The sequence below is a fragment of the Fundulus heteroclitus genome, chromosome 5, assembly GCF_011125445.2.
Source record: "Fundulus heteroclitus isolate FHET01 chromosome 5, MU-UCD_Fhet_4.1, whole genome shotgun sequence".
NCBI classification, from domain to species: Eukaryota; Metazoa; Chordata; class Actinopteri; order Cyprinodontiformes; family Fundulidae; genus Fundulus; species Fundulus heteroclitus.
The window spans coordinates 10062677-10073003 of NC_046365.1; the positions used below are offsets into that span (position 1 = coordinate 10062677).

Here is a 10327-nt window from a genome sequence, read left to right on the forward strand (position 1 = left end):
AACATGGTCACATCTTCAGCCTGTCTGTTAGTCTGCTGATAAGGAGCAGCGTCTTCCAACCCTCTGCTATCCCCCTGTACCACCCCACTCCCCTGAACACCCACCCCCACAGACACAACATTGGTGGACTCCTGTCTGAAATATAAACAAGAACTGACATATTTTAACACTCTGCTCTTAATCAGTGGGTTGCCTTTGGTCAATTTGTACTTGTGGGTACTCACCGACATACACCGAGTCTGGGTAATACATGGTGACGTAATATGGGTCTTCTGAATCCTCAGTGATAATTGCTCTGCCTGGGACACGGGAGCGTGGTTGGTGTTTCTGGTGACAACCTCGCATTGTAGTTTCTTCTGAAGGCAAGGAAAACATCCCCTGTGGCCGGTCAGAGACTCTCTTTGAGCTGCCACCAGGTCCGTTTGTGTCAAACGGACATCTTGACACGAATGAGGCCCAGGGTGGCTCTGGTAGCTTTGCTGGCACCTCGTTGTGGTCAGGGGTTTTAAAAAACCCTGTTTGCTTCAGAACTGTGCGACTGAAGTTCATCTCTTTGTGGTTATCACAATGCTTAGTCAGCTTCTGGTTCAAAAGACATTTAGGTTGGAGGTCAGGGTTTGAACAGGAACCATGTTGGGAACAGAGAGATTCATCAGATGCAGGCTGGGAGATCCGCAGGCTCTGAGATGCTGCCACACATGTCTTAACTTGATTTAGTCTCTCTGCACACTGAAACGTCTGTTGTATCTGACTGAAGTCTCTTGACTGGCAACTGTAATCCCTTGATGCACGCTCAGCCCTGCTTACTGCTCTGTTTACATCAGACTGGGTGGATTGGCTCGAGGTCTGGTTTGTTACAGACCTTTGATTCTGAGGGGACTTGCTGTTTAGAGATGGAGCTTCTCGTTCCACTCTTGTTTCAGTGATTAGGTCAAATTGTCTTCTCTTTGTTTTGCTTTTGTCTGAATTAAGACTTATCTGTGAATCTGAGGAAGGGGACGGTTTGATCAACTTTGTTCTTTTACTTGAATCTGTTTGCTCAAATGACTGATCTAATGAGGTAGAATAAGAAGTGTTAGTATAATTGCTCCTGGGGCTGCAGTCTGCTAACCTACTTGGAAGTCTTGATTTCATAGAAGGGACGTCGAACACTGGTGTAACGACATCGGCACGCCTCGTCACTTCTCTTGGTCCACATTTTTGCTGGTTCGTGATTGGCTTTGGTTTTGGGATGGTAGCAATATTTGGGTTCCCGCTTAAAGTCTTTGGTCTGTCTTTGGCTGTAATTTCGGTTTGCTTACATCTAACTTTATCTTGAGGTATGCAGGAATTGTGACATATTGCAGGAGAGCCGTAAGATTCAGTCTGATATCGGGGCTCTCTGCAGACTCTTCTTTGCCCAGGATGAGTAAAGTCCAGCAATGTTCCTTGGTCAAGAACCTCATGCTTGATCTTCTCCACAGGTTCCACTGTCATGTTAGATATGGAAATGGATCGAGCATGCCTCTCTTGAATAACAGGAGAAGGTTGTCTCTCTTGTTGGCCTGTGGTAGCTGATGAAGGTGATGGGCACAGTCTGGGTGTTGGGACTGTCAGAGTTGGGGATACTCTTGGCTTTGGGTCTGGCTGTTGTGATATTGGATAAAAATCGGCTGAGGTGGGCAGAAGAGGAGAATCCCTTGGTCTTGGTTTGAAAGTAGGGAGCGTAGGAGAGGAATTTGGCTGTGGAGCAGGGGAAATGCAAATGCTGGGCTTGGCGGAGACGGCCAGTGAGCTGTGTGTTGAAGATTTTGTCCTTGGAAGAGTCGAAGCTCTCTCCCTGTTGTTTCTCTGTGAATTCAAATATTCTTTATTGTACATGATCTGACTCGAGATTTTGGCAGAGGTTAAATCCTTTGAGCTAAAGGGGGGAAAAAATCAAAGGTTAAAGGCATTCAGCACAACATTCATAGATAAGTAAACATATTACCAGATTGAAAACAAGCTGCACATCTGCTTACCCATCGGCTGCTGAGAGTTTAGAGTTGCCCTTGTCAAAGATGAGCCCTTTCTCATAAAATGATGGGATTAGGATAGCTTTCTTTTTTACCACAGGAGAAGACAGAGAAAGAGGAGGTGGCAAGCAGACTTTAGGATGGACATTTGTTTGTCTGCAGGACGAAGAAGCCTCTGATATCAAAGGTGCTGGTCGATGAAAGGCACTCATTCTGTCGTACGCAGAACCACCTGCAGAGAAAGACTGATTACATTTATAGATCCACACAAAGTATTGCATATCGGTAAAATAGAACTGTTGCAACATGCCACACTTTTCAGATTGTAATCTGTAAATCACTTGGAAAACCATGTTTAATTGTTTAATTTTCCTTCCATTTTCCAAAAGTCAAAGAGGGTGACAAAACGTGAAAACAATGAAGTAGTATGAATAGTTTTACGAGGCACTACATTTTCATGTACTTCCAAATCCAAAGGCCAATTTTTATAAGAAGTTCCCACTGTTGAAAGCTGTAAACGTGAAGGAGTCAGAATCACCATCGTTATAAAAATACATACAGACTGATCCAAAATATAGTCATTTAATATCAAACATAGATTAACGTACAGAGATTTCAGAAATAGATTTCATCGCAGCAAAGAATGATGTGGCTTTAGTTAATAGGTTCCCATCATGTTGCAACAACTAATGCAATAGAAAACAGCTCAACATTGTTTGGTTCTTCCATCGGAAAGATTATTAGCATTTTGTGAAACAAGCTCTTTCAACTGCAAGCGCTACAGAGTAGGAAAACATGCAAGCAGCATCAAGTGATTGCTTTCTGCTGCAGCACGGTAAGACGCTCTGCATTCTCATGGAGAACAAATTTAGATATTTAGCGTGAAAAAGCATACCTGATGTTTGAAGTTCCTTTTTCTGTTGCCGTCACTTTGAAAGAGTAAACAAGCCCGTGAGTCCGAGACAATGAGCAGAGAAGTAGGAAGCGGTGGGCGCACAAGTGCCATTCTCGCCATTTTTGTCCTCTAAGCCCTCACTGTTCCACCCCCAGCCTGGTGTCCCGCTGGATTTGGTTCCCAGGACACCGTGAAGTCTAAGTGCGGCCTGTTTGCAGCCTGTCTGGTCACAAAACAGAAATCTGGTCAAGCAAAACAAGATATTTGTTCACAGAGAGGACCAGTGTTTGGCCCTGTGGCTTTTTAAGGTCTCTCAACAAAGTCGCATGAGAATTCTGACGGGTTCTGATGAGAGGAAAAAAGGTTGGCTTACTTATGAGATAAATTCCCTCGCTGACAAAACTACATACATCTTATCAACATTTATAACATGTTATAGAAAAGGCGTGGGGTGGTAAGATTCTTACCGTATGATAACCTTAAGTAAAGATACTACAGTTTCGCCTAATTTCCACAAAAAATTAAAACAGAAAAGTTTAACAGGATCTTAGAGTTCATCTAATCAGGAAAGCTACAATCATACTTTCTGGTGCATTGATTATGAAGGACATATCACAATATCACAGAGTTAGCAAACCTACAGCAACCACAAAATTTGGTAATAGTTTTTCATTTCTTACTGCCCTTTTTGTTATTGTGCTCTTTGCAGAGTGACACAATTACGACAAGTGCACGTTAGCTGCCAGACTATCAACCCTGTTTTATTGGCTGGTGAACAAGCGTGCTGCTTTTATGAAACTTTACCTTATTAGGAGGGATGAGTAGCACTAGCCTCCTTTAGGCTAGCACACCAGCAGAACAAGTGTCCTAGCCACACACGTTTTGTTTTAAACATGCAAATTACATTTGTGACAATTATAGGACTTCAACATTTTTAGGCCTTATACGTATGAAAATGTAGTTTTTCCAAATGTGACCTTTGTATTCTGTCTGTCCTCAAAAGTAATTTATTAACAAATCCTCATTCCCAGCAATTAAGAATCTTTATTGTCATTATGTAACCATAATGACATTTATTGGTTAGACACTGGGTCAGAATACACACACATAATACACAGACAGAGGTCAAGACATTATGTTCAAATGTCTTCATCAATACGAGAAATGAGCCAAAATGTTACCATTGGCCTGCCTGTGACAATGTGAAGCAATCATTGCAAAATACATTGAAAAACAAAGGAGCAAATATTTTAATCAAACAATCAAAACAACTCGCAGTGAGATAGATGTAAAGTTTTATTTGGAAACTGAAAAAACTCTTTTGTAATGAAGAAAGCTACTTGAGGTTCCCCAAAATCTCAGTGCCCTCGGCACAGGCCAGCTTGTTATGTTGCAGCAATTAACCAAGTGGAACTCTGGAATTTTTTTTTTGGCTCATTGAACTGTTCAAGGATGCAGCTTTTCAGCAATGTAGCTGCCCTTGCTTTGTCTAGACAATGTAACACTGTCAGAAGGCTATAAATGGACTTCTCAGTAAGGACATGGGAGTTACTCACTGCGTTTGGAGGGGTCATGTTTTTTTTCTTCATGCATTCGTCATGATGGCGGCGCCCTGATTGGCTGCAGCTGCAGTGGGTCACAGTAGCAACAAAAATGTATTGGCAAATAGCTCAATCCGTTCTCTTAGTTTCTCTGTGAAGCACCGGGTCCCCTCATGACTGCGTCCTGAGCCCGCTCCTGTTCACCCTGAAGACACATGACTGCTGTCCAAGGTCTACTACAAACCACTTTAGGAAGTTTGTGGACCACTAAACAGCAGTGAGCCGTATCCATTAAGATGAGACCCTCTGCAGCGGGGGTCACCAACCTTTTTGAAACTGAGAGCTACTTCACTGGTACTGTGTCATACGAAGGGCTACCAGTACTGACCTTTGAACTAGAAAAGTCGGAGCTCACCTTAAATTTACGTAAAAATGAACATTCTCATGCTTTTGTCATTTCTAAATTTATATAAATGCAGGTGTGATTAGAAAGGAAAATCGACCGAATAAAATACAATTTTAGATGCATCTCACAGGTGGGTTGTGTTATTTTTTGAACAGGCTCGAGGGCACCACATGTGGTCCTTGCGGGGTTGCCTGGTGGCCACGGGGACCATGCACCATAGAAAGCATCCTGGCCGGCTACGTCTGTGTCTGGTCGTGGGGCCTGCTATGTCTCTGACTGATGCTACCGGACCAGAGCTCAGAATATCACCAAAGACACCTCCCACCCACACCACAAACCGTCTGGGAAGACACCACGCAGCCTGCGGAGCAGAGCAGCCAGGTTTCGCAACAATTTCTTCCCTTACACCATAAAATCCCTGAACTCAAATTAACCCCCAGCCCCCGCCACACCCTCTGCTTCTCCACCACTCATCTAAGACCAATTACTGGGTAAGTTTGCTCCAGGGATGTAACACCCCTGTCTCTCCTTCGTTCACTCCATGTGTAATAGAAAACTATTTCACAATGGGCATCAAAGGTACGTTTACAATCCTTAGTATTTTTCACATGATCATTTTTATGCACATTTCTCCATTTTTACTTTTTTAGGTTTAGTTTTGTTGCATAGTCTCTCTTCCTTTCCTGAGCCACTGCAATAAAGAATCTGGTCCAGATATTTTTTTCATGATGCAAATCTGAGGGATAATAATGATGAGTCTAAAACTGTCATAGTGGGGGGGGGAGTTGAGTGCAGAGGAGTGGCAACTTTCTGAAAAAAGTGAAAATCTTCAGTAGAATTACAAACAAATGTAGTTAAACCATGCTGTGAAATGGTTCTGACCCCCTCACAGTTTTTATCTTTATTTTCATGAAGATTATCAAACACATTGTGATACCAGATAAACATACTCTGAGTAAATCTAAAATGCATTTTTTAAAATTATTTCATTTATTAAGAAAAAAACAACTATCCAAAACACACATGTGAAAAAGTACTTGTCCCCTAAATCTAAACTGTTTTTGTGCCTCCAGTGACGAGTGGGAACTGATACCTGGACATTCTCCTTCAGGTCTTTTCTGGTATGAAGCAGAATTATTGCTTCAATCAATCAGAACAAAATGTTCAGGCAGCAAAGCAGCCTCAGAGCATCATGCTTACCACCAGCAAGTGAACTATCATTTTTCAGAAAAGCTGTGTTTAACACCAGCTGTAACATGACAAACAGTCCCACTCTTGTCTCATCAGTCCACAGAATATTTTCCTATGGGTCTTGGGGGTCATCAAGATCTTTTTTGATAAATGTGAGAGGGGCCTGTGATCTCTTTGGTGAGCAGCGGTTTTGGCCTTGGAACTCTCTTTTATTGTTGTTGAACACTGACCTCAGCTGAGACCAGCGAGGCCTGCAGTGCTTTAGATGCTGCTCTGGTCCTTTTGTGACCTCCTCCATGAGTTATTGATGTCCTCATGGAGTCATTTTGGCAGACAGGCCACTTCTGAGAAGGTTCCCCACTGTTTTCTCCATTTGTGGCTGTTGACTCTCACTGCGGTTTACTTCTGTCCCGAGGCCTTTGAAATGGCTTTGTAAGATTTTAAGACTGATGATTGCCAACAAATTTGTTTCACAATTGTTGTGGAGTTTCTTCACATTGAGGAGTCATGCGTTAGTTTTACTCTACTGCAAGTTTTATGGAACTATTTCTTGAATTCTAAAAGGTCTGGTATTTTTTTTCCCCCATCTGGAAAATGATGTTAATCAAAGGTAATTCATGATTTTACAAGGGGGGCAATTACTTTATTTTTTTACTACATAGGGCCAGGGTGGTTTGGATAGATTTTTACCTTAACAAAACAAAAACAAAATTTAAAAACGGAATTTTGCATCTCCTCTCGTTATCTTTGACATTAAAAATCATTTTGACGATCTGATGATCAACATTTAGGTGTAATTTCAACAAAGAGCAAAAACAGAAGAAGTGTGTGAATACCTTTTCCAAAGCAATGAAAATCTTCCACTGTGCTCCTTAAATCAAACTCAGAAAAGCCTGGATTCTGAATGGATTAAAAGATTTTATTTTGTATGAATAAAGAAGGCAAAAAAAGCCTGTGTTACACACAGTTTCCTCGTGATGCAGTCAAAATCAAAAACACAACGAATTAACAAAAGCTATTTCTCTGCACTGTTGGTCCATCTGGGATTTTCTTGGCACATTGAAGGAATCTCTTATTTATTCACGGCAAGTTACTTTAACAAGCGTTGCATCGGTTTGACACAGCAGAACTAACTATCCACATGCATTTCCACAGCTGCCGTGCAGACATCGGGGAGAAGATTGCAAAGTGAAAAAAAACCTCCCCCAGTGGCAGCAGACTTACGTCATTCACTTCACTATGAAAAAAAAAAGCACAATGAAAGTTAACTTTGTGTCACATGTAAAGTGATTGTCAAATTACAAAATGTATGCAAAAGTTGGCACAAGTATATAAGATGGCCTCAGACTTACAAACACTAAAGGGCAACATGTTTTTTTGAATCAAATCACAATTTCCTTCTGTAGTCCTGCATGTATGCCTCACTTTACTTGATCCCTGCTGGGAAAATCCACAGAGAGCAAAGAAAAGTTGGAATGATAAATGATCCCCATCTCCCTCCTTCTCCTCCTGTGGTTGTCAAGGTATTGCTTCCCAGCTCCTCGTCCCTTTCGGTGTCCTGTCTGCGCACCTTTCTGCCCGCGTCCTCTGCCACCCTCTCCATCAGATCAGGGCATTGCTATCGTCATCTCTGCAGTTTACGCTGGCCACCAGCGGGTGATGCCGGATTGTTTTGTTGCTCCATTTGTGGGCGTCCTGCAGCCCGGGCTCAAGGAAGTACAGGCACGCTCCGAAGCCTGCCAGCACCAGAACCGAGACCAGCAGGTAGAGGGGCACGAACCAGTCCAAGAACAACCAGGACATTACGGCTGGCGAAGCACAAGGGATGGGGATGGTAGAAGACGAACGGGTCAGAGGATCGATGAGGACAAGCAAAAAGAGAAAGAGGAGAGCAGAGATTTAAACGACTGAATGAAGCATCCCCACCTTATTTGTTTCAACCGTCCATCTACATCACGCCTCTTTATAAATCTCTTCTACCCAGCTGGGTTTCCGTGGTTGTTAACAAATGAAGCAGAGAAAAGGCAGATGGCTCCACGTTTACCTGTGGAAGAGCTTGATCAGTGGATCCCTTGGCGTCTGATGGCGAGGGTGGGTGATGAAGAGCAGCTGGAGCGAGTCAGAACAGTCATGAGAAGATTGTTTCCCCGCGCTGCAGCTCCCACCCGCCTGTGAGACGGTGCAAATCACAGCTGCCCTCTGAGAGGCTCCGAGAGAAACAGGCGCTGCATGCAGGCTTCATCCTCCAGCTACCGACGCTGACGTTCAGAGGAGGGGCGGCCGTTGCCATGACAACCACCCCTGCTGATGGCTGAGAAAGCTAAGGGAGTGGGAGGAAAACTTATATAACTATAATCATTTTACTTTTTTTGGGTGGGTGTGGGGGGGGGGGCTGCTTGGGGTTTATTGGGAGGAGGAGGGGGGAGGAGGGTGAAGCCCTTCAGATGTCTGTGGTTGCTCACCGCCTCGCTGCTCACTGTATAAAATCGCTTCTAATCCATTTAACGCCAGGCCGATCACACATTTTATGTGACATTGAGTAAGAGATGGCCTAGTGAGTTGAGCATTGTTTATTTCTTGTGGTATTTTTTTTTTATTATCTGCTTTTAACAGCAGCTGCTGCAGTGTTTCACAGACTCGCTTCCCTTCATGCCCGCTGTTTCTAACAAAGCTGAGAGGATGGCCTACATAATGAAAAGTTGTCATTTTTCTCCCTCTCCTAAACCTGCCAGTTTTAGCTCCTTCTGCACGAATGTCACCAGATTCATGAAAAGCTGCTGAGTTCAACAGATAATCCTCAACTGGAGGTCTGAAATATCAGAAGGTGGCAATGATGAGCAGAGGCTTACTGACTCAAGACAAAAAGCACGAGGTGGTTACTTTATTTGGTAAAATTCACATTTCTATATTTTTCCTTTCAGAATAATGCTTATTTAAACGTGCTCCGTCTTATGTGACGGGTAGAAGAAGAAAATCTTGTGTTTTTCTTTGTCACACAGCCCAATTTTCTCCCTATTTTCATTCTGGAGGAGTTCTGGAGGAGCTCTTACTTCTCCTGACCCCCTTTCAGATCACAAGATAAGACAGTATACAATTTTTGGCTCATGAGAACAAGAAGAGACAATACTCCGGAAGGGTTAGGAGAGCATCATAGCGAAATCAACATTAAATAAGGAAGACGAAGCTTACAAAAACCAGAGAACTGCAATCACATTGCTGGAGCAGAAAACCAAAGCTGAAAATGTAGAGGTGAATGGGGAACATGATGGTAATGTTCCCCATGATGATTTGATGATCAACATTAGGTGTAATTTAAAGAAAAAAGAACAAAAACAGAGGAAGTCTGTGAATACCTTTTCCAAAGTAATGCAAATCTTCCACTGTGCTCCTTAAATCAAACTCAGAAAAGCCTGGATTCTGAATGGATAAAAATAACTACAGGTGGAAAATAGAAAGATCTGATAAGACTGGAAAAAAAAGCCTTGGAGATCTATATACACAGCAAGTGATATCCGGGAATATGGACGGGTGAGTCTGATTAATTAAATGTGGAACAAACACACAGTTATTATGGCTTCTGGATACCTGAAAATAGCAACAACAAAAGAAAAAAAAAGAAAAAAGACAAGAAAAACAACAACAAAGACCCTGAAGTGCAGAACATTTAAACAAGATCCAGCCCTCTGTGTCTTGTCATGGGACACAGGAATTTAGGTTTTAACGTAGAGACTACAATAAAGGCAGCAAGCGTCTGGAGAGAGGTACAGCAAGCAGGCCTAACAGCAAGTCGCAACCTGGAAATACAGCATCTGGATCTGATATCATTCATCATCACCCTGAAATGGTAAATGTACTTGTGTAGCACTTTATCAAGTCCGTCAACCTGAACAGAAGAAACGAGGCTGCCATACATTGACAACACCGGTGTGACCACCGCCAGGGTCAAGTGTCTTGCCCAAGGTCACAACAACTGAGATGGTCAGAGCAAGGGATCAAACCAGCAACCCGCTGGTTACAGGACGAACCCCCTAACTACTGCGCCCACAAGACCTTCACATAAGCAGATGAAAGTTGTTGTGCAATCAATATCAGGAAAATAACATAAGATCAGATTCTAAGGCTGATCTAAGGCCACGGTAGATGTGGGGGACTGCTGCAGTCACTTCTCCCCCCAGGGACTGTTTTCACAGCAGGGGGTCCACTGTGTAAAACTACTGGCACAATCAGTCTCAATCGCCCGCTGCTTTAAGCAGCATAGGGGAGCCTATCATCTTCCTCTGTGGAGGATCTGACTGGAGTT

At 43.0% G+C, this 10327-nt stretch overlaps 1 protein-coding gene and 1 long non-coding RNA gene across 2 annotated transcripts; both read right to left on the bottom strand.

Annotated features, from left to right (window-relative positions):
• Positions 1–7: 7 nt before the first annotated feature.
• LOC110367237 lies at positions 8–3021 on the bottom strand. Its single transcript, XM_021312410.2, has 4 exons — positions 2890–3021; positions 2001–2226; positions 225–1830; positions 8–135 (listed from the first exon to the last, which is right to left on the bottom strand). The coding sequence occupies exons 3-4, from the start codon at positions 1474–1476 to the stop codon at positions 8–10; spliced, it is 1380 nt and encodes a 459-aa protein (XP_021168085.2). The 5' UTR covers positions 1477–1830; positions 2001–2226; positions 2890–3021.
• A 3904-nt stretch (positions 3022–6925) lies between these two features.
• Positions 6926–8301, bottom strand: LOC110367238. The gene is made up of 2 exons (XR_002427329.2): positions 8072–8301; positions 6926–7835 (listed from the first exon to the last, which is right to left on the bottom strand). It is a non-coding gene; the product is annotated as an uncharacterized LOC110367238 (long non-coding RNA).
• Positions 8302–10327: the final 2026 nt, after the last annotated feature.